Source organism: Harmonia axyridis, chromosome 5, assembly GCF_914767665.1.
Source record: "Harmonia axyridis chromosome 5, icHarAxyr1.1, whole genome shotgun sequence".
Taxonomy (NCBI): domain Eukaryota; kingdom Metazoa; phylum Arthropoda; class Insecta; order Coleoptera; family Coccinellidae; genus Harmonia; species Harmonia axyridis.
In genome coordinates, this window is record NC_059505.1 from 10,548,757 (window position 1) to 10,574,547 (window position 25,791).

At 34.4% G+C, this 25,791-nt stretch overlaps 1 protein-coding gene across 1 annotated transcript in view; it reads right to left on the reverse strand.

Moving 5' to 3' along the window:
• The window catches only part of LOC123679832 (cilia- and flagella-associated protein 65), a 29,785-nt gene that overhangs the window by 2,457 nt on the left and 1,537 nt on the right, over positions 1–25,791 (reverse strand). Inside the window, exons 3-14 of the mRNA XM_045617349.1 lie at positions 23,069–23,334; positions 20,939–21,227; positions 19,534–19,767; positions 17,222–17,387; positions 16,887–17,165; positions 14,959–15,190; positions 12,854–13,195; positions 12,297–12,373; positions 11,845–12,115; positions 9,658–10,065; positions 7,865–8,124; positions 6,419–6,671 (exon numbers count right to left, since the gene is read on the reverse strand). Of these exons, the coding sequence (XP_045473305.1) occupies positions 6,419–6,671; positions 7,865–8,124; positions 9,658–10,065; positions 11,845–12,115; positions 12,297–12,373; positions 12,854–13,195; positions 14,959–15,190; positions 16,887–17,165; positions 17,222–17,387; positions 19,534–19,767; positions 20,939–21,227; positions 23,069–23,334 (3,077 nt within the window). The remainder of the gene's footprint in view (positions 1–6,418; positions 6,672–7,864; positions 8,125–9,657; positions 10,066–11,844; positions 12,116–12,296; positions 12,374–12,853; positions 13,196–14,958; positions 15,191–16,886; positions 17,166–17,221; positions 17,388–19,533; positions 19,768–20,938; positions 21,228–23,068; positions 23,335–25,791) is intronic.

The window sequence follows — 25,791 nt, forward strand, 5'->3', positions numbered from 1 at the left end:
GCTCGGTGAATCTGATGGTAAAGCGGTACATACACGTTGATATTTAAAAGTGTGTGTTATTTGTTTAAACGAAAATGAATGATGAAATAACGTTGAAGACAATATATGATGAAATACAAACCACTCGAAAGGAACTAAGGGCTCTTATTTCGGAGAATGAAAGCAAATCAATACAGAGACTAGGAGAGTTGAATTGTAAAGTTGTAAACTTGGAAAAAGAGAATAAACAACTTTTGGACAGAGTAGAATATTTAGAGAGGAAATGTTATAAAAACAATATAGTGATATTATGTTAAGATGGCGTCGGGCGATGATGATCGTAGTGAAGACGAGAGCATAAAAAGTGATAAAAGTAGCAGTGTAATAGACAATTATTATAAATGTTGTTCCAAGAAGGCATGTACTATACAAGTGTGTATAAATTGCGAAGGAATTTTTCACGGTTCCTGCGTGAAAAAGAAAAATATCAAAGTTTTAAGCAAACGTCATATTGAATGCTGTGATAAGATTCCCGATGAAAACAAAAAGTTGAATAAAGAAGAAATACTAGAACTGAAAATTGAATATCTGAGTAAGTTGCTAGCTGAATGTCAAGATAAAAATGATGTTTTAAAAGAAAATAATTCCCTATTGAAAGAAAATAATAGGTTATTAACATTACAATTAAACTCCATTCATAAAAAAAGTGAGACAAAAAGTGAATCTCAATATGCAAACGTTGTCAAGCGCGTAAATAAAAATGATGTCAACATTGTCAACAAAATAGTTCCAAACGTTCCACAGATTGTAGTTCAAACATCTGAGAGAAGTGACATGAGACCTAACCCTAAAAAACATAACCTTAGTATTAGCAACTCCAATGTAAACTCTGTCAATAAAAATATAAATAATTCTGGAGACATGGACAACTACAATCAGTTGGAAACAGCACAGAGAAAAAAAATGGAAGAAGTAATAAATCTGGGTCAACACACAGACTCAATTAATAACAGAACACATTTAACGCCTGAAAATCAAGAAGAATGGAAAACAATGCATAGCAGAAAGAAGAGAAAATTCAGACCAACTAGATTTGGGACCTATAAGATGACAGAAGGTATTGCAGAAAACAGCTTCGTTGGGCAAGAAAAAAGAGCATGGTTCTTCATTAGCCGAGTAAAAGCTCATGTCACTGAAGCTATAATTGAGGAATATATAAGAAAGAAACCAGGATTCGCTAAAGAGGTTGTGGAAATTAATCAATTAAATTTTGAAAATAAAAAAAGTGCTCAAAAGAGTTTCCTAGTGAAAGTTCCTTTTACTAAAAAGGATGAATTATACAAACCCGAATTTTGGCCTGAGAATGTGGTTATAAAAAGATTCAACATGCATGTGTATAGAAAAAATAATACTGCGGTTGATTTTTTATAAGAAACAAGTCGCAGAAAGTCAAAACCAGAAATGAAACAGCCAATAGAGAGTGTAGTATTATACATCAAAATCTGCAGTCTATGGGCAATAGTATCAACGCTTTTCAACATTTTCTCTTGACACAGCCTACCTGCAAGGTTGTTTGTGTAACAGAGCACTGGAAAAGTGAAGATGAATTAGTGCACAAGTTGAATAACTTCAACTTGATATCATATGTGTGCAGAGACAGAGGCAAACACGGTGGATCGGCAATATACATCCATGAAGAAGTCAAATGCAAGCGGAGAAAGAAATTAGAAGAGTTTTCCATAATTGGTCAGTTTGAGTGCGCATCTGCTGAGTTATCACTGGGCAGTCAAAGTTTTATTGTGCTATCAGTGTACAGACCATGCGGTGCGGCAAGTGACATAGAGGTGTTTCTATCACAACTAGAAAAAGTTCTTGCTGTGATTATTGAGGAAAACAAGTTCATCATTGTGGCTGGAGATTTCAATATTGACATTTTGGAGAATACTAGTAAAAGGTCGGATTTCCTTACATTATTGGGTTTATACCAACTTTTTCCCACAATAAATGTTCCTACTAGGGTTACAAGTTGTACAAGTACTTGCTTAGATAATATTTTTGTTAATTTTGATGCTGATTCAGAAGTGCTCAGTACTACTGTTTCAGATCATTTCGGACAAAAAATAAGTTTTACTGTCATGAGTAAAGAAAATAATAACAATAGGTTAGTCTATCGTAGGTTTTATAATGAAGAGGATAAAATGAATTTCCGTGATGGTCTGAAACAGGGGGGCTGGCAAGCAGTATTTTCGATTGAAGAATCTAATATTGATTTACAGTGGGAGTCTTTTATGAAATCCTTTTTTTTAATATTTGAGGAGCATTTTCCATTGAAATTGGTTAAATTGGGTAAAAAGAATTTGAAAAATTATTATGACACAAAGGATGTGAGGGAGAGTAAGTGTAAATTAGACATTTTGCTCACTTTAAAATCACATGATAGTTCTTATAAAGCTTTATACAATAGTGAAAAACAAAATTATGATAAACTCCTCACAGCAGCTAGGACCAATTTCTATAATGTGAAAATTCAGTCATCAGACAATAAAAATAAAACAATGTGGTCAATTTGTAATGATATTAGAGGTACAGAAAGTAAAAATAAAAATAATTTTTTCAATGAAGGTCCTGATAGTATAGCTGAAAAATATAATAAGTTCTTAGTTGATAAAATTCCCATTATGCTAAGTGATTTGGGTGATGAAGTATTTTCTTGTAATTTACCAGATAACCCCAGATCAATTGTTTTACATCCAACTAATCCTAATGAAATAGTCGAAATAATTAAGAAAATAAAGAATAAATACTGTAGTGGCGATGATGGAATACCTGTCAATATTATGAAATATTGTGCAGATGAGATAAAGGGTGTCATTTCATATATAGTCAACAATTCTCTTAAGTTTGGAATTTTTCCCAAGAACTTGAAATTAGCGTTGATAAAACCCATTTATAAAAAAGGAGATGATACTTGTTTTGAAAGTTACAGACCTATCAGTATACTGTCCAGTTTTTCCAAAATATTTGAACATGTAATGTGTGAAAGACTGTTGATATTTATGAAGGAGTGCAATCTGTTTAATGACTCTCAGCATGGCTACTTGGGGGGTCGATCTGTTCAGACTGCATTATATCAGTTTACAGAAAGGGTTATAAGACTTCTGGAGGAGGATAAACTTGGGTTGGGTTTGTTTGTTGATCTGGCGAGTGCTTATGACTGTTTGTTCAGACCTTTTCTTTTAATAAAACTTGAAAAACTGGGTATTAGAGGTAGTGCAAAAGACTGGATAGCTTCATATCTTTCCGAGCGTTCGCAGAGAGTGTCTATTGTTAAAAATGGCAAAGATGTAAAATCAGATATAATTGAATCAAATTATGGGGTACCTCAAGGCAGTGTTATAGGACCCATCCTATTCATAATTTTTATAATAGATATATGTGATGTTATTGAAGACATCCTAAAACTGTTAACTTCTTTTGTTGATGACACAAATTTGATGATTGGTGGAAATGATTTTGATGATATCAAGGCAAAAACACTCTCAATATATAATAAATTAAAATCGTGGTTTACAAAGAATAAATTATTTATGAATGAAAATAAAACATCAGCTGTGCTATTTAGCACAAGCAGATCGCAGAAAATGAGGGAAAATGTGTTGGATTTAAATGGTTGTAATGTCAAGATTGAAGAGTCAATTAAATTTTTGGGGGTATATTTGGATGGTTTTCTTAAATGGTCATATCACATAGATTACCTGTCAGGGAAGCTATGTAGTGTAGGATTTGGAATCAGAACCTTATCAAAGTATTTGAGTCTAAATAATTTAAAAACAGTTTATTTTGCAAATTTTGAATGCCTCTTAAGATATGGAATTATTTTTTGGGGATCAAGCTCAGAGGTCAATAAATTGTTTGTGTTGCAAAAAAGGGTGATGAGGTATATTTTTAAAATGACTTCAATTCAATCATGTAGGGGATTATTTAAGAGAAATAAACTTTTAACAATTTTTGGTATATATGTATTAGAATGTTTGCTTTTCTTTTTCAAGAACAAAGATATTTTTTCAGTTCACACAATTAAAAGTAATTACCCTTTAAGATCGCAGAACTTACATTATCCTATACATAGGTTATCTCTATCAGAAAAGCACCCATCTTATATGTGTATTAGATTGTACAATAAACTACCTGATAGGATTAAACTGTTGAATGATTTTAAGAATTTTAAGAAAAATGTCAGAGATTATTTGATTTGTTTAGAACCATATTCTCTTTATGATTATTTAAGTTAATTTTAGTATTTTTGTGGATTTTGGCAATTTGACACTATTTCTTTTATGTATAGTACACTGTACAGACATATTATGAAATAAAGAGTATTATTATTATTATTATTATTATGGACTGCAAAACGGAGAAAACATCTCAACCGAAGGTGTAATAGGGGAAGTGAATCGTCTGCTTGAGACAGATATTGCCGAATCAGATATTAGTGATATATACCAGCTAGGAAGGGGCAAAAATCGACCCTTGAAAATTGAATTCGCTACTTTTATAGGAAAAAACAAGTACTGTTGGATAATTCTAAGAAACTTAAAGGAACAAATATTTATATAACTCAAGATCAAACATTGCAACAACGAGAAGAACAGAAAATACTTAGGAATTACTTGAGGAAAATAAGAGAAACCACCAGTGATGTGGGATACGTTAAGGGTAACAAGTTGATAATTGGTAATGAAATATACACGGTGGATGATATAAGAAAAATAAACAAACAAGAAGAAATTTCTGAGTCTGCAGGTACCACCCCTTCACCAGTTGAGGAGGAAACTCAAGAATATAACGCGGAGGCCCACCAGAAGATAGTTGGTTCCAGGGAGGTGAGACATGTGAAAGATAAAAATTTGAACAAGGAACTTAGGGTGGAAGTGAGGACAAAATAGACAACAAGATCGAACAAGTAGAATATATTTGGAGGATGTACAGTTGTTTCATAGAGCCGGATATGTTTTGTTGTACAATATGGGAAATGTGAATAAGAATGATGGAGTTTTGGTTTATGTAAGGGACTACATGTTATTGGATCATCAGGTTGTTTCTCTGGGCTGCACTGATATATTAGTCATAAATTTGAACATTAATGGGTTGCTTGTTACAGTTAGTGCAATCTACAGATCTCCATCCACAGGGGTAATGTATTTCATTGAGGAGCTAGAGGTATACCTCCATAATACAAAAAAAAAAAATAGAAAACCATATATTAATGTTGTTGTAACAAAATTTTCCTGATCTTCGACTGAATGCCCCCGATTTTGGACAAAATGCTCCTGATTTGCGACATACTGCCCCCGATGATGATAACTTTACCGAGCATGTCCTTTCTTTTTTCACTGATGATGTGCGACACGAGGAGGAGGGAAGTTTGTTTTCGACAGATAGCTCTGAATGAGGAGACTCTGCTAATAATTTACAGGCGGCCGTTTCATCTGAAACTGCAACCTCATTTCTTGGTTTATTTGTATTGTGTAATTTTTACCTTAGTTTGTCTTGGAAGCTTAGGAGCATTTATAATTTTATTTTGAGGTGTTCAATACATTGAATGTGATATTGTGTTTCTATGTACCAGTTAGCAAATAAACTATATTATTATTATTATTATTATTATTATCATCTCAAGCGCAGAAAATTATGAGGACATCCCGGCTATGCTTCAACGTCGACGGCCAAACCGAATATTCACGGTTCCAAGGTCATACTCAGTATTTGATGGGACCAGCTCGGCGTAGTGCATTCTGAGCTGAAACAACCACAGGCGATTGTTATCGAACGCAATAAATGCGTTTGAGCCGAGCATTGAAAACATGGGCGCCCGCAGGGGGGGGCATGGCCCCCCCTGAGATTTTGATTGCCTCATTTTTCAGCACAACACCCTCACTATAACCTTCTCAATCCAAAGGGCAAGGAAAAACGGAAAGTAATGGATTCACAACAATTTTCCGGTTTTCAATGACAATCATGGATGCCTTATCGTTTTTCAATAATTTTCATTTTGCCCCCCCTGAGAAGAATTTCTGCGGGCGCCCATGATTGAAAAATAACATTTTTTCAAATGGGATTCGTACACTGCCCGAAAGATGGGAGAAAGTAGTGGCCACCGATAGACAATACTTTGAATCATTAAATTCTGGTTGACAAAACATGAATGATATAATTTTTCGGAGATTAGGGTAATGGATATATTCTGAACACCCGATATAATCATTTCCTCATCTCTTAATTCCAGTATCTAGCCCAGCATACGTCACGAATAGAAGTACACAACAGTATAGCAGTAGCAGAGCTAATGAGAAGAAATCCACTTTAACTGCCAGGATAAGGGTGGACGCTTCACATGTCTTTACTCGATCTAAAGAACTTTATCTGCAAAAATACAAACCGCTGTATGCATTCCTTTTTCGTCTATCATGAAGTACTGCTCAATCTCCTTCTGTCTTTCTTGGTATTCCTGTAATGATTTTTTATGTCTTTCATTTTGCGTTATGTCCACCAGTTCACACGACATATTTATAGTTGAGATAGCCGGTATCTCGAAAGATTTGACTTTTAATAAGATTGCAATAACTTCATCAGGTTCTATTATGCCACTGGATTCGTCCGCTTCTATTTCAATTATTCCTTCGATAAATGACCTGGAATAAAAGACAAACTATTTTCAGAAATGTAATATATAGATACCTATAAAAGAATTGGAAAATTTCACGCTTCAAACCGGATACTATTATTTAAGCACCTCCGGAGGTTTTCACAATATTAATAAGTAGATAGCGCATAGAGAAAAAGAGAAATCTACTCTAACGGAAAGGCGAGACGCACGATTGTTTTGATTGGTTGAACTCATTTCGACGTTTTAAGGGGAAATATACGATTATTTAGATCACGTGAGTTGGCTTCCCATATAATTGGTTGGCTAGACCACGCCAAAAAAAGTCTGGATTTTCCAATTCTGTTGAAAAATCCGGCTGTGAGACATTTCAGTGTTATTTTTAATAGACACCCTTTTTTTAGAGTATGTAGGTCCATAATTGCATGAAGGTACATTAAAAGAGGTCCAAGGCATTTCATTTCATAACCTTTGTCATTTTTTCGTTGGACAGCATCAGGACTGGTTACCCTTAGCCTACCTACGCCATTATATGCATTTATGTGTAGGGAATCTATCGATTCCCTCGAAAATATTCTCAGTAAAAACTGAAGATTTCGGTGTGAAATTTTGGAATTATCAAAGTCACACCCCTAAGGGATCCGTAAAAAGGTCTTGCTAACGGTCGAATGGAAAACGGCCTGAATGCCCATAAAAATCGGCATTTCAGGGCGAATAATTCAATTGAGTTTTGAGTTCAGACCAGTCTACAACTACAACATATGTTCAACACTTGCACCGACAACGAGAAGATTAAAGATTTTCACATATGTACCCGAGACCGACGAAAAAGTACCTGCAACGATCGAGTGACCAGCGACCCTAAGAATCGATTAGACAAATTATCATCTTCTTCAAACTCTTTTAGTGGGTTGGAAATAAATTGAATACGTGTTTTTATCCCGTTCTTTTATTTCCCTAAATTGTCCTTGGCCGTGAACTACTTTAGTGACAGTATAAGGACCACGACCCACATATGGATTTTTGTATTATTTCTTTGTTATTTTTAATCGCGTACATTTCCATATCTGGTCATTTTGTAAATCGGGATAGTTGAACAAAGTAGGTCGGTAGCTACTTGTACCACCTGTATTGAACTTAAGTAGAATTGAAGAAATAAACAAATATATTTATATTTTATCGATCCAAAATTAGTTGTAGACTTCCTCAATTGTATCTTACTTTTGCCAAGTGTATTTTATTTCTCTATCTTTCGTAATGTTTCTCATGTATATCATTCTCTCTATGTCACTCCACACAGAAAATGCTTCAATAATCATGTATTCAGCCGAAAGAGTTATTGGAAATTCCCCAAAATGAAACGAAATTCCTGGCATTGGGCTATTCAGATTATGAATCAAATCATGATCATATTTGTAAGTTCCTCTGCCTGTAAACTTCATAGAAATTTTTTCAGATCCCAGAATCATGGGGACTGTCGCCTGAAAAAAATAAGAGTATATTGAGAAAAAAAAGTCGAAACTTCATCATTGAATATCAGTAAAAAAAATCTAGTACTCTGGAACTCATAATAGCAAAAATTATACAGACAAAATACAAGAAAATGAAGAGCGGAATAACACTTGTGCCACCGTGGAGAAGATGGAGACTCCTAAGCGCAGTAAGGAAAGAGGAAATGGAAAAAATACCAGAAGATCCAAACACGAGTTGAATAAAGAAGCACCCGTTCAAAAATTGAAGAGAAAAATCCAAAGAAAATGATATAAAAAAGTGACCAACAAGAAAAGACCCGAAACAACTTGGTACCTCCACTAAGGAAATTATGAACAACCTTGTTAAATTCCTCGAAATAGAGATGGATATGAAATTCCGCAAACTAACTGAACCCAATAATTGGATATAGTATTTTAATGGAAGAACTAACCTAACGATAGTCTCATGGTCTGCGACTCCACAGATCTGAACTAGAAGAGATTATATCTGAAAATAACCATCAGACATTCATAAACATACAAAAGACGTGACTATCTAGCAGAAATAATATGATCCCCAACTACGAATTATATGTATAGGAATGACAGATCAGGACAACTCAGGAGGCTCCTATCGTCAAAACAAATATAGACCACTAGATTGACGATATTGTAAGTAATCGCCGAACATCAGAAATTGCCACGATTGTAATAAATATCATATGGAAATTACGTTGCATTCAAGTAAATACAATTATGCTCAAAATAATCAAAATGAAGATCTGAAAAAGATGCTGAACTTCCCAAAAATCATTACTTTTGTGATATGAGCTGTATATCAAGAGAACAGCAGAAGAGGAAACCAAAATAGGAAGAAGCTCAAGAGTTAGATACGCCAAAAAATAGAATTGGAACTGAAATTACAACATACCTGACCAGAAGCAATGGCCTTCCAGACGTATAAGATATTGTCATAATAAAAGACATTACTCAAGAGTTCAGGCTAGGGAAGACGGTATATCAGACTACCCAATAGAACTCAGATTAAGGCACGGGTCGATAACGAAAGACTTCACAGACTGGCAAAAGTACAGGAAAAAATGACTGAAATCCCACTGATAAGAACTCCTAAAGAAATAGAAGACGAATAGTTCCAAATATAGAGAAGAGATTAACAGGATCAAAAAGCCAGCCCAGGAACATCCACATCTTGAAACTTGAAATCTTTAGAATTTCAAACAGTGAAAAACAAGAGGAAGAGCTAAATAAATACAGCTAAAAATACTCAAAGAGATCTGAGAAGATACAGATGGAACCAGAGGGTAAGAGAGTTGAACATCATAGACCATTCTTATGGCGTGAGAAAACTGTAATTACACCACTACACAGACCTAGAGGGAATGATGCAATATTTGGGTTTATATGTTATGAAATGTCAAGCAAATTTTCGTTGGGGTCAATTTCTGAATTGGTAGAAAGGTAAAATTAGTGTGAATAAACTAACTAGATTATGATGTTTTATATTTCATTCAATAAACTTACCTGATATTTCTTTGCCTCAATTGGGTGGAACCTGAACAGTATTGCTTTCGATGAAAGAGGAGGAACAGTTCCTCGATAATTCAGACACGATAAAACAGGAAATCCTTCATTTTCGTTCAAGGCGTCAATTTGTTCTTCGATCACATGATAATCTGCTTCTTGAGAGGTATAATTGTACAACCATACAGTCTGATAAGGAGGTTCTTTCGCTCCAATAAACATATTCAAAAACCTCTTGTGCCTTTGGATATTGTATACTGACAGTTTTCGTATGTCTAAAGAAATACTATCAATTTGGAAACATAATTCTATATGTCTTTGTTTTGCCAGTTTCAGGTCGTAGGCTACTTGGTCGTTGGTTATAATATTGAAGTTCATAAATACATCCAAGTACTGAAAGGAGAGCCCCTGAAAGTTCATTTTATTTTAAAAATTTAGCTCCACTAGATGGCGTTAGGAAGAAGTTACTTCGTTCCACAAAAACTTTTCTGACAGCTTTGTGATTAGTTGACTCTGTTTAGTTTGAGCGCGGATACTATCGAAGAGAAAATAAGCTTTAATTTACAGTTTTTTCGATAAAGGCGAAAATGCAAGTCAGGCGGCTGAAAATATAAATAGTGTTTATGGTCCTTGTATTGTAACAGCCAATCACACGCAACTTTAGTTACGTTGCACCACACACTGGAAGGCCAATTTTCGAAAATGTCGATAAAATCGTGGACATTGTCCAGCCCGACCATCATATAAGCACTGTTTCGATTGCCTAAGAGCTAAAGATTGCACAAAAAACCGTTTGGAAACATTTGCATAAGGCCAGTCTCAAGAAAAAACTCGATGTAAGAGTACCACACGAGTTAACGCAAACAACCTCATGGACCGAATTTCCAACCGCGAATCGCTGCTGAATCGCAACAAAATTGACTGAGTGCAAAATGAATACTTTTTAAACATGATAAGCAATTATTTCCTGAAATATCTATATTACAAAAAAATATTCTGTACGTTATGAGTATCTACGGCCACGTCGAAAAGAACTTATTCTACCCTCAAGAGTTTGAAAACGTATTAAAGAAATACCATGGGAAGTGAGAGAGTGACTGAGCTAGCTCTGTTGAATATTTATTATGATTATATATTCATACAATACATGTAGGCTTGGTTAATCGATCGTCTAGAGGTATGTTTCGATTACCTGGCCTTTCGTTTTTTTTTCTCCGTTACTTTGTTGGATTTGTAATAATTAAACTATTTTCAATTATATACATCTATTTACAAAGCCACACTTGTACAGTACAAACTTAGTATTGAGAAGATCCTAATTACGTCTTAATTACAAGTTTCTCACTACGGTACTGAATTTCGTCTTTAACTCGTTTGTTGATTACTCGAAACGTCTTCGTTTATCACGTCTTCGTCGTACTACAAGTTTTGGGTCATCTTGTCTTTGATTTGTTCGCGACTCGTCTTAATCTAGTCCGCGAACCGTCTTTACGTCGTACGTCTTAAGTTGACCGACCGAACTTGTTCTGTCTCCCGTCTTAGACTTAATTTGAACTTTACTCGTCTTCGGCTTAATTTGAACTGTGTCTCTCCCGATTGGAACTACTCTGTCTCGAATATCGACCTCCCTTCTTTTCGTCTTGGCCACACCCTTGGGGGAAAGTACCATCCCCTAGTCCAATAAGAGCTTTGCCGTACCGCTCACAAAGATCTTCGCGGATTCCTGGAAATCGAATATTCTAGAAGGACTAGAACCTGATAAACAGATGTAACACATCTGGTATGACCGTGTTGCCTTCGAACCTTATCAACCCCCCAATAAATCTCTTCAAGATTTACAACTCTTCTTCAACATATCTTCGACACCTCGAAGAATAACACATCCTTTTTACATTATGTACAATAACAATTCGTTCCCTGTAAATCAATTGAAACTGTCATGCCCTCGACACTAAAAGAAACTAATAGGTCTCCAAGCATCCAGTTGACCATCGCAATCATTTTCAGGGAACAATTATTGGATCCTACATACATACATTCATACAATATTCAGAATGTATTAGATTTAGGTATCCTAGGAAATTTTGAGTCGTTCGGTTGCTCAGCCTCCCAAAAAAAAATTCTGGCTGCGCCATTGCTAGTTCAATAATAAAGCACTTGAGCACTGCATCAAAAAAATTCACTCACATGTATAGTCTCATCAGATAGCTGCATCCTTAGCATATTCCTATGTGGACACTTGAAAACTTTCTGTCTGAATGATAAGCTCTTAGAGATCTCTGTTATTTGACAAGAGCACATTTTCACCCTAGACAATGATACGTCGAGGTCAAATTTTGTAATATTCCTTAGAACGAATCGTATGTGGTATTCTTTCTCGTGACATGGTGTACTAGGTAATTCTATTTTGATGGTTCTTGTCTCACCTTCCCTCACTTTTACAAGATCTTCATTGATCCTAGAGAAATTATATATTTGGTATCAGAGATTTTGAGTACTGAAGATTATCAATAGAGCTTGCAAATTCGGGGCTTTTTAGACGTGGTCTAATAGGGAGAATTTTTATTTGGTGCAGCAAAATATTCCATAGAGCAAAATAGTGAAATATTATAATTTCAGGATAATTGTAAAAATCTTACCTGTTGACACAGAAAAAATTCCACATATCTAATTTGCTGAAAAGAATTCCTAAATTATGCTCCACGCATTCCTCAATCTGCAATTTGAATATAAGGTGTTAATTTTAAATTTCTTAAAGAAAAATTAAGTTTTGTCATGTTCATATTTTGTAGGCATAACAAAATGTTAATCAATATTCTTTGATCAACAAAATTGCGTACAATTCAGCAATAATTGCAAACCCAATGTAAACAAATTGGTCCTGGAAGTGGTACAGCACTCATATTGAGGGAAAAATATACACATTTTTGTGTATTTTTTATTGTAATTCAAATTGTTTCATTTTTAACAGTTATTGTTTTTATAAGAAAGTACACAATATTTGTGCACACCATGAACAATTGTAGAGAAGTGTATATTAAAAACTCTTTCTATATATTTTTCGATTCTGTTTTCATATTCGTCTTGTTAGGTATAAAAAAATTATAATCGTGAGAAATTCATAAATTTCGGATGAAATTTTTTTTCGCTGTAGACATTTAAAAAAATTGTTTAATATGGTTTAATAACTGCATACCTGTAAAGCTGGATGAATACACCTATATTTTATTGAAAATAAATCTACTGGTGGATTAGGAGCCAGGACCTCTCCAAACTCATTTATCCTTGTCATATAAACTATCTGGGCAACGTGATCTCCTGCTGTCTTTGTTTTGAATGAGATGCAAACTGTTGTGTTTTCGTTGGGCCTTAATCTCCCAAAAGTATGAGAAATTTTTATGGTATCATGATTTTCACTGAATGTAATGGCCTTCAAGGCGTAGCAGACGGCAGATTTACCAAAATTGAAGATCTTGAAGTGGACCTCTCTTTCAGCACCCCAAGGTACTTCACCGAAATCTGTGTATCTCGGAGTGGCCTGAAAATTATACAAGATTAAAAAATTTAGATTTTATTTTTGTTGATTTATCATATACAGGGTGATTCCGAAGAACTTGGATTCGAAGAAAGACTCGAGATAAACATTTGAAGACTTAACAATGCTTATCCTCTGTTAATTAAAAATGCAATCGAATTGATTTCTATTCAAAGCCATGACAAAAATTTTTTTCATGGAAAATTCTAGTTTTTTCATTGGTCAGGTGGAATCGACATACGTCAAAAATCTGTCTATCTAAAATTCTTATTTTCCAAGATATTCGGTGAAGTCTTATTTTCCTTCAAGGAATTCTGTATTCTCTGATTTCTTTTTCTCCTTCAATAATGAATTTTAATTACAAATGTTTCCACCGTCTTCTTCTTCGGCTCAAAAATGCCGATTTCTTCTGTTGAGAATTTCCAGTTGACAAAATTTCGCCTCGTCAGTCTGAATGATTTAACGTACAATAAATAAATCACGATCTTCTTGGAGCTTTTCAGGAAATAAGCATTTTAGAGCAGTATTACACTTTTTTTTGGGTCAAGGAGTTGAGAAATTGGGTAAGCTTCAAACATGACCTGTCCTAATTACAATCTCAATCACGAAAATGTTTACTAAAAATCTCAAGAGAACTATTGAGATCAAGGTAATAATATTATGACTTTCTGAAGACGGTTCTTTTAGTTATGGCAAAGACGATAGGAATATTCTTGAGAAGCGGAAAACGCAAAGGCCGACAGTAGCACAAGGATGAGAACCAGATAGGCTACGAAGATTGGACACGACAGAGCTGATAATTTAAATATCCAGCTTCGATTGAATTCGATGAAGGAGAAAGCTGAAGACAAGGAGATTTTTCTCTCCTATACGATGCTAGGCTGTATTTGCATATTTTTTCCTTGTCGATAGACTAACTACATTTTATCTTGTATACGCTGCAACGATTCTGCACGCTTCATTTCATGTTACACTACTGGAATTTTCAAAGACGCGGTAATCTGTCAATTCATCGTATGCGATTGGTCGGGATGCGGACGCGCGTATCTAGAGAAAGAAACAGAGAGAATTTTCTGAAAGATTTTCAATAATTATAGATACTTCAGGAAAGATGCGTATTTCAGGTTTGTAGAATTCTTTTTGTGTCGAATAATTTCAGCAAAACTCGTGCTCAGGTTTATTTTATGATGAATGTAATAATTTCTTTATGATTTCTTATAGAAATCCGAGAAGGAGTTGTAAATTCAGGTTGACATATTCTTATATCGTTGTTCATTTTCCCAAAGCACCTCCTGTGGGATTGGAACAACAGAAATCTCTCTTCGGATTTAAAAATATCAAGAAGTACTACCTTGAGATACAGAAGTTGGAATAGTACGTACCTGCGTAATACCTCGCGTTATTACATCAACTTAGCTGAATGGGAATTTGAATACTATAGCTTCCTGATAAGATCTGGTGTTCAGAAGACTGAAAATAATCTACAGAAGAGGTTCCATCCTAATAGACCAGTAATTCATTAAAAACTGATTTAAGTTTAGTTAAATTAATTAATATTTCAATATTATTTGTTAATTATTATCATTATTAAACTTAGTGAAAAGGATCGATCTTTGTATATTTTAATTTTATTAAATTCGTAAAAACCTGGGTAGGAGTTTTGTTGCCAAATAAGCCAAACCACCCCTAGAAATCTTTAGAGTCTCATAGGCAATTGTAACGTTACAACGCATGAGTGATTAAGACACTGATAGCTAAAAACTCACACAAATTTGGGCATACTCGCAAGCTGCATGTATTTTCACATCGACCTCGAAAGGTAATCCAATCAGTTGATCGAGATTTGAGATGACTCTCATACTACATTGGATATCCGTCTGGTCTGGCACATCTAGTTTTGCGTTGAAGGTCCACTCGGTGTCGATCTCCTCGTTTGGATAGAGCTCGACGAATGGAGGTTTTACGTGAAAATATTCATGGCTGCCGATCAGTTCCAATCTAAAGAAAAACATACATTTGAGTAGGACTATCGATAAAAATTTCTTGAAGCAACACTTGTGTTTGTAATGTTTATATGGTTTATTAGAAAGTTAGGAAGATCTGAAAGTCACATATAAAATATAAATTATGAGACGTAGTCAGACCTAATGTTCTATGCCTATTTCGTTGCCTAATTATTTATATTCTCCAACTTGCTTGATGTTATCCTAATCTTAAGCAGTTGTTTACAACTTGCTTTTTATCATCAAACTAACCTCATGTGATGCCTTCTGTAGCAGGTCTCCCGAATGAGTGATCAAGACATTATCATCGGCAAAACAGTTATAGTTCAGTTTTTCACCATTGACATTAATTTCCATCGATTCCTAGTTTATGATATCCAAAATATTTTGCAGAAGTGGTACACTTCTATATAATAATGATAATGAAGTTTATTCGTCTAAACAGGAGATACACCCAATAAAAGGACAAAAATATTATATAGTACAAAGTTTATATCACTTAATAATATTAAACGAAAATTCACAGAAGGTAACAAAAATGAAAACTCTGATGTAACAAAATCAGGCGCGGATCCAGGCCCCACTTTTGGGGGGGGGGAACTTTTAGATACTCAAAATACTGAAAATGTGGACCCCAGACTCTTCCGCCATTTTGGGACGTCATTTTTTGCCGTTCATTAATATGGGTGTTCACAAAATGTATTGAAGATGAAATTTTTGCTGTACTTGCAATTATTTGAGCCTCAGTATGTCAAATTCTAGGAGGGCCGGCAAAATTTAAGAGGTGCCCGGGCCATTTGGGGGGGGAACGTTCTCCCAGTTCCCCCCCCTGGATCCGCGCCTGAACAAAATCAAATCTTACAAAATTGAATGCAGATTCAGAGAGTACAACAAAATGAAAAATTCGCGGGCTAATGTTGCATTTGCTTTAGACGCAGTAATTCCTTGAGTTTAAGCTTAAAAGTTTGGACACCATTGTTAAAGACATCAACATCAACACATATCCTATTGAACTGCTGGCACATAGTATAGATTGGTTTGATCATCATGTTGGTCCTTGGTTTGGGGAGGTATACCTACCTGTTCTAGTCTACTATCATAGCGTGGAATACGAATATTCAGCTTGGCTAGTAACTCCGGACAATCCACAAAGAAATTGAGTAGCTTGAAGAAGGCAAGACATGTGCAATAAACTCTCCTGTTCTCCAATGATAAGTATGAGAACCTAGTGAGAAGTGTGTTATAGTCAAAACCCCAGGCTGGGTAGGCACCATCCAATTTGAACACCAAGAATTTCAATATATGTGTGGTCAGTATGGCATTTCACTCTTGCATCTAAAAGTTTTTTTTGGCGTATAGAGTCAAAGGCCTTTTCAAATTCATTGAATAGAATAAATCTCTTTGTCTTTGTAGATTTTGAGAAGGCCTTTGAACATGCATAAAATTGAGAAACCTAATATGCTCAACTAAGACTTGCCCATACTTGACAATATTCATTTTGTCAATTAGAAAAATGAAAACAGGTCAAAAACACGTTGTAGATGATAGAGTAATTTGATAGATGATGATGACAGCTATGTATTCCTATTTGCATTGTATTTTTTGATTGAGTTAGTCTTGGTGTAATAACTCCAACCTTAATTTTAATATAGATTTCATAGTAAACACGAAAAAACGTATTTTATACTCACCTCAGATGGTAACAAGAAGTATTTTTGATGGGGACCTTCACTATATCCTGGCAACCAGGTAATGTAGCATTGAAATGTATCGTGTTATTATCGCCTATCAAGACAGATGGTACAGCCGACTGTCCAAGGAAAGTTATCTTCAAATATTTTTGGGGCATGCCGTTGATTTCCATCCTCCATTCTTCCTTATACAGCGTAGATGTAGCCTGAGTTTGTAACTTGACCACGAACAGTTTCGTGAACCTCATCAAACCCATCATGGGTTTCACGGTTATCGAACTTGGGTACACACCGAAATTAGTAAATTTGGATTCGGCATTAGTTCAACTGCTCACCTTTTCCTTGGTGATATGAATTTGAAGAGTACTGGTAGATGACCATCGGACTTCATCATAAAGGTTGAGTAGGACTGATGGCCGGGAATACAAACAGGAAATAGGATTTGGGCAGGAATTATTTCAACAGCACTTATCCATAATTGGTTTTCGGGGAAAGAATGCCCTGAAAATACTTAAGTGAATGAATCACCACAATCAAAAAATTATAATTGGAGGAATTGTCAAAAATCTTCTGAGAAATTTTGAACGCTCATTCTCCGAATCGATTGTTAATATCATAACAATGTCTTTAATTTTGAGTCGTTATTGGTTTCATATGATGAAGTTCGACTCATTGACGTTGGACTAGTGAATTAGTTCCCAACATCGACTTTCTACAAATATTTGGTTCTGGGAGAAGGGGTTCCTCGATAAGCGGTTGAAACTTTCAGCTTCCTCGGTAGCTTATTGATGAGAGCGCTGGTAGAGATGCGGAGATTGCGGGTTCGCTTCCCGCTCGAGGAGGTACTTTTACCGGAATTAAAAATTGTCTCTTTGGTCCATTACTACACTATTTGGTATCTTGTAGTTTTGTCTTCAATCGATTTCGAGAAAAAAAATTTCAGATAATTCTCTGATAATAATACTCCCTAGGAAAATCTAAATTATTATAAATGTCCAGTTAATAATCTGTGATGAACAAGTTAGTTATATGTTTTGGTAATTATATACCCAATATGTAGCAAAGATTAATAAAGATTCGATAAATGCGTATAATCATCACAAAAAATTATGACTACAAGAAACACCCTGTATCTCGAGAACAAAGCGTTTGCGGACACATATTTATAGGACTTTTTTTCTTAAAATTATCCGAAGATTCTCTAATTTTTCTTTGTACCTTCAATTTTGAACACTCTGTATATTTATCAATCAACGTTTTCAAACAAAATTCGTAGCAAGCATTTTCAGAAGAATCATTTCAGTTTTATTCAATATTCGTCGTAAACATTTTCAAAAGAATCATTTCAATTTGATGCAATACTTTTCATTCAAAAAAATGTACCCCCCTGACATTTTCTGTAACGGTGCCTATAATAATACGTATTTATTATTGGATGGCTGGGCAACCATTATGCAGGGCCGTCGCTAGCCAAACTGCCGCCCTAGGCAGAGACCCATTTTGCCGGCTAACTCTGCAAAATGCTAAAAATTAATATTGGATAATCGAGGTCCAGCGCCTGCTCAAGCGTTTCTACCGTTCTATTTTTTATGGATTCAAATTTTAATCCAACAGATGATTCAGGATAAGTGGAATGTAATAAACAATAAACGTGCTCAACTGAATTCTAATGAATAAATGATAAAATATATGAACTCAGTTCAGGTTTCAGATCCTACATTTTTTTTCTTTGATATGATAAATATTTATTCACGATGCACGATGTTTAAGATTATTAAATTTGATAGAAAAAATCATTAGTGAAATTCGTTTAAATAAAAAAAATTATTTAAATCGTTCTTCCAGTAAATGTAGATAATGTCGCCCTCCATTATTTGCCGCCCCTCTAGAGTGGGCTCTGCAGTTTCAGGTTCCTAGCTCAGTTTCGATTTTAGAAAAAGCTTGAAAATTTGTTTTTTTTTTGTTTAAGATTATCGAGTAAAATAATCGGATGATGCCAATGAACCATTATTTTATTTGAATGCTCCCACGCCCAACACTAATTAATTTGATATAAAAAATGAAGAATATTATAAAATAATGGAATGTCGTATGAAATAATAAAAATTCTTATATTTCTTGAGAAGTATCAGTTGGAAGTGATGAAATGCAATCGTTTTTTTATATTTTGCATTCTCTTCTGAGGAACCAATATTCTGATTAGGGAATTGAAAAGAAAATAATCCAGAACCCCAAGTGGCCATAAAATTCGGCAATGTAGAGGGAACGCCGACAAGCCTGATGAGTGCATGTGTTTTTTTAGCGTCAATAACTCGTAAACAGCACTATGAGGGGATCACGCCACATCTGGATATTTATGAATATTATGTATAATGCAGACCTTTTATGGTTTTTGATGTTATTTAAATTTGTCGGTATTCCTTCCTGTTGTTGCTGACTGAATTAAATCTCATTTGGTAATTTGAATTTCTACACATGTGATTTTTGTTGATCAAGTTCGAAATGCCGCCCTTGAATTTTGCCGCCCTAGGCGACCGCCTACCTTGCTTACCCCCTAGCGACGGCCCTGCCATTATGGAAGGCGGGATTTGTATAGGCTGAAGGAACTCAACTCTCATATAATTACTAGTAATTCATGTTCATTTACCAATCATAATTATATTAGCTTCGAGTGGAACATGTTCATCTTCTTGCGATTCGTCACAATTTAGGGCAATTGGTGTATTAGGTCTTGGAGTATTTCTCCAGTGGATCTGAGCAGACATTTTTCTGAAGTATAGATGATCTCTGAAGTCCGGATTGAATGTTACTTCAAAGTAACCTGTCTCATCAGGTTTCACATCAAGAACATTTGGATTAACAGAAAATATTTTGTCCGGATCTGAAAAGTTTGAAATCCTGGAATTAATCCAAAAGTTTTCACCTTATTCATAGAACAGGGTTGTTTCGTTTTAAACATTTTGTTGTAATCAACTGTTTTAAACATGTTTTGAGCATTTGCTTAGGTTTGAAACAGTTTTTGTTGGAAACAGTTCAAAACATTTTTAAAACACTTAAATTAAACAAGCGTTTTTTTATTTTCTTCATCAATATAATGAATTAAAATAGGAAAAATTCTCAAATACATTTTTCAAACTTTTCAACATACTTATATTCATTACGTTTTTACTGATAGGAATAAAACAAAAATTGAAAAACTTGAAACATTCAAAAATAGGAAAAATTTTCAAATACTAAATACATTATATATATACCTTTTAACATACATATTATTTTTTATTCATGATTAATAGGAATAAGGAACATAATAAAAATTGAAAAACTTGAAACATTTTATTTTTGCATGAAAGCGTTAACAAATTTCTCACACTCTTTCAGTCTCACTTTCATGGTCCCATCTCATAATCATCATTATGATCAGTCACGTCATCACTGTTGGAATTAAACTAATAAACACGGCTTTATACTAAATCTGGGGAATGATACAAGAGTCAAACTTACTAATATTAACCTCGTTCCTTCGTCTATCAATTAATACTAAAATCGTTGCTCAAATACCCTTATTTATGAAAATAAGCCAATTTCTTCAACGACACCGTACTAAGTTGAATGACAATTTATTTGTTTGGATTCCAAACATTGACAGGAGAACCAAAAATTGCGGTGTGTGACGTCACACTAATAGAGCGTATTGCCAACTTGCAATGCAAATTTGATACTCTAGTTTCCCCAGACCAATTGGTTTTCTAATGACGGGGATTCACCGGCACCTCCTTACGGCGGTGGCGAGAAGTAGTTCGTAACTCAACTGATCGCGACAGTTTAGTACAGAGTCGGAACTCAAATAAGGTATCTATCATTTAGTAGAATAAAAAATAATGGATTGATTTAAATGATGTTTTTTTAAGTTTTATTCGTTTAAAACATAAAATTTAAAAACAAAAAAAAACATGTTTAAAACAAAAAAAAACCGTTTAAAACAAAAAATACACGTGTTTTGTCTAAAATTAAAAAATACACGTTTTTTTCAACCCTGTCATAGAAGTACTCACCGTTGTACCATTTAATTAATATATCATGTACCATATTATTTTTTATTATAGCTACAGCTATATTGTCACTTCGGTTTCTTGCATAATGTTGTGGTAAAACTCTTCCAAAATCGATATAATTCTGATTAAATTTGTAGGGTAGCAATTTTTCATCGGCAGATCCGAAGTCATTGAAGTAGGCATCGTAAATATTACATACTTCGTAAGGGTACATAACGACATTTCGTAGATCATTTTCATAATTTCTGTTTTTGCTGTATATTCCTACCAAATCTATTAAAATGGGTTCCTAGAAATGAATGACAAAATAGTTGGAACAGAGGTTTCCCAAAAATTTGTTATGCAGCAGACGCAAAAACAAACTTTTCACTTGACCGTCAAGCAGAAACATATCTGATATCATAGTAGAGATTCTGAGGATTCATATATCGTCGGCTAAGAGTGTAAATCTGCTAAGTCCATTTTGCACAATTTCACAGGAGACCAAAAAAACCGTACAGTACAGTGTTATAATAATAATAATAAGAGAGTTTATTCATGAAAATACATTCAATAAACTCTATTGAATGTATTTTCATGAATAAACTCTCTTATTATTATTATTATAACACTGTACTGTACGGTTTTTTTGGTCTCCTGTGAAATTGTTCAAAATGGACTTAGCAGATTTACACTCTTAGCCGACGATATGAAACCTCGGAATCTCTTTATTAATTTTGTTTGAATTTGCAACAATAATGGTTGAGTAAATCCGAAATTACGTATTTTCTCAGTTTAGAAAATTAATACCTATGTAGGTAGTAAATAAAGATACTCCTACATACTAATTTTCTAAACTGAAAAAATACCTAATTTCTAATTTAATAAACCATTATTGTTGCAAATATCATTCAAACAAAATTTGGATATAACTGCCGATGAGGAGATATGAAGAAAATTTCATAAGAATACCAATGAAGCAACTTGGAGAAACTGCGAATAAAAGATTCTATTTACTTGAATTCAGAGTTCCTACATGGGATGATCTCAATTAGAGAAGAAGAAAAATCCATAAATAAAAACTTGAAATTGAAAACTTATATACTTCTACTATTACTCATCAATAAAAAAAAAGATGGATACAAACATTTTAAATTAGTCTGTCAGTTTCCTCCTGATCACTAAAACTGTGAGTAATTGCCTAAAAAATTGTTCACATCTGAAGGAAATTGAAAATATTATATAAAATTAAATTATATCCATTTCTCTTTTTCAATGAATAATCTTTTTATTCTTAATCTTAATTGTAGTCAATTATAGATAGTATTTTGATTTATAGCAATGATATTGAGGATAATTTTTAGGATAAAATCGAAACTTATTTGCGTTGTTAAGAAGTGGACGTGCTATAATATCCTAATCTTCCTCCTTTTTGAAACTTGTTAAAAAAATAATCTCGACTCCAATCTACAATTATTTCACTAGTGTATATGAATTTTTGCGAAAAAATTCAGGAGCCGATTTCTTGTGAAAAAATAAGGTGGGTCTTCCATATAAACTTTTTTTTGAGCCCCCCCTGCTTAGTCACAGCCCCCTAAATATGGCGCCCGAGGAGTGAAAAGTTCATAATTGTTTATTTTTCGTTACATTTATTTTATATTTGTACCAGTTCTCAATAAAAATATCATTCTGAAATCCGTGAATTTTAGCTAATAAACACAAGAGACCTAATTTGTTAAGAATTGATCAGTCTATCCTAAATAAATCTTCGTATTGCAAAATATGAATATAGAAAAAGTTATTGCGAAACAAAATTGAGAGGTGGCTTTTTCTACCTTTTGAAATTATAAACGAACAACTCCAAAAAATTTTTTTAATGCCTTCTTGACCGCATATAATGTCAACTTAATTTCATTTTCGTGAATTTCTTGGTTTTTATGAAAAAAAGTGAAAACTCCTTTTTGGCCGCCATCTTTAGGGGGCTGTAGCTAAGCAGAGGGAAGCTCAAAAAAAGTTCATATGAAAGACCTACCCTATTTTTTGACAAGGAATCACCACCTAATTTTTTTCGCCACTATTCATATTCACCCTGATGTATATCTAAGTAGTTTATTACCAGCTTTGTAACGAATTGCAAAAATGAAAACTTACGTGCTTGTAAATCAAAGCTACAAGTTTCTTGTAGTGCATTCCTTCAATTTTTCCGTTGAAGGTAACGGTTATGTAGATGCTTTTTTTGGGTTGAATTTGTCCATTTACAATGTCCACTAGGAAAACCTCCTCGTTCTCATTGATGTCAAATTGAAATGTAGCAGGTACTTTTGAAACATTTTTCAGCTCAAATGTGTTAACTCGTTTGACTACGTTCGGTGTCACAGTGAAATATAAACGTTTAGTCGAACATTTAACCTTAGTTCCTGAAAACAGAAAAAGAAAACCATCCTCACAAACAGTATTTGAAGATTTCAATGAATCTTCTGATTTTAAAAACTCGGTAATTATTATACAAACTTTGCGACTCAGCTAACCAAACAGGAATATAATTGTGACCCTCGGAACGAATTTTTTTACAGCAGCTTTTACTACACCAACAGATCTGGAATAATTTTCTGAACATGGACGAAACCATCTTATATCACTATCGACTTTATTTTTGAAACAATCACAACGAGCTTCTTTGAAATTCCATCTATCCTCAGGTAAAGAAACATTGATGTGAAGAATATTCCCTATATGAATTAAAATTAGTTAACTACGTGGACAATCATTGCAAACTTTACGACTAGCAGAATAAGATGTTTATAATCATTATCTCCAGAAACTAGATTATTATTATTGTGTTCCATCATTAAAATAAACGAAAATAACATACAAAGAATTTGGGTGAGATTTAGAATTATTTGAGGGAATAAATGGATGTGTAACATATCTATTGTAAGGCAACAAATGAAATGAAATGAAAAGTTACAATAAATAATAGACAACATTTTGAAAATCTAGTAAAATATTTTTCATTATTTTCATGTTTCATTATCGCTCTGGCTATTGAAACTATTGTACTCTTTTTTTTTTTTTGGAAGGACTAACGAAAAAAATTGATGGTACAGCATTTTTGAAAAAGCAATTGAATAGGTTCCTTTAAAACAATGTGTTGCAGTCATCACTCTCACAGGGTTGATAGAAATTGATTGAAACCAACCGTTTAAAATTTTCCCCCTATGAACTAAAGTTCACCTGTTTTTGCATTTGTGCTGATTTTGCATGAGGCTAAGATATTAAGGGTGGTGCCTTTTCAAATTGGCACACTGTATATTAGAGCGATCATTTGACAAACCTCAAGCCAGACAATGAATGCAATTATTTTACCAGCCATTACTTCAATATTTCTTCAAGGCTTCTCCTCAAAACATATTATTCCAGCCAGTGAATACGATCATGCCTTTGAACAGTGAATTAATGGAATAAGTGATCATTATTTTCTTTTTCGTTTCTACGCTACGATGACCTAACTCAACCATTTACAATTCCAAAGTGTCCAATATGTTCACGTGGCCTAATTGGATCATAAAAATAATTCTTTCATATCTCTTCTTATCCAATCTCATGAAATTCGCAGTAGCATTTGATACAACTTTAGCCCTTGTTGATTTCTTACGAAAGAGTCCCTTCAATTGCTTCAGCACACACGACACAGCGTAGCGTAGGACAACAACGCTGTAATAAACTGGCCTGCATTCATTACAACGCAGCGTAGCGTAGGACATTGTTAAACTGAACTTTGCAACATCACCCTACATATCAACGTGCATCTACTTCTGAAAGCAACCGCCTGTTAGGTATTTATAGGTATCTACCAATAAGTGTTGTGCTTAAAATATGGAATCTCAACAGAGATTTTCTGAAAACCAGAAAAATTTGCTAAAAGGTTGATTTTGATCGGTTTTCAAGAATTAAAATGCATAGAATGAGTGTTTAATATCTTGATCCTCAGAGAATATGATTTAAGGCCTCGTGTCGCGGCAAGAGGCTCAGCTCTTACCCCAGCCCATCGAAGGGCGCGTTTGGATTTTGCGAGAGATTGGGAAGAGGCTGATTGGGAAAGAGTTCTCTTCACAGATGAGTCTAGATTCTGCCTGTGGACAAGGGAACGTCGATCACAATGGTAGAGGCAGAATCTATTCTCATCTGTGAAGAGAACTCTTTCCCAATCAGCCTCTTCCCAATGGATATGCTCTCTCGCAAAATCCAAACGCGCCCTTCGATGGGCTGGGGTAAGAGCTGGGCCTCTTGCCGCGACACAAGGCCTTAAATCATATTCTCTGAGGCAATTTTCCATTGTCTGAGTGCTAATCTGCAACCCATGAGTTTGCTCAAGCTGATTTTGAAGGAGGCGAGTAGTTGCAAACCGTTGTCTCAACGAAGAAACTCTCAAGTAACGTTCTTGAATGGCAGTTGTTACCCGTGGTCTACCCTGTCCTGGTCTTTAGACATTCATACCTGTCTCCCTGAATCTCATCTTTTTTTTTTCCTGCTGGGAAAAAACATCTGTATTGAAGAAAAACGTTGAAAGTGGATAACATATGCATGCATAATTCTGATGAAAACAATTATCATTGAGAACACCTTCAGTTGTAGAATAAATTTGAGATTTCCATAATGTGCCTTAATTTTTTTTTGCGCAGTGTATTTCTTAAATCGCAAACCATTTTTTTTCTAATAACACCCAATTTTGAAGCCTCCAGTTGAAGCAAGACAGACAGTGCCAAAGTGTGAGCGAGACAGATAGTGGCGCTACTGTGATGACTCGCTTCGTCTATATCACCTTAGTATATCTATCGCCCATAAAAATCTTGAATCATAGATCGATAGCGCAA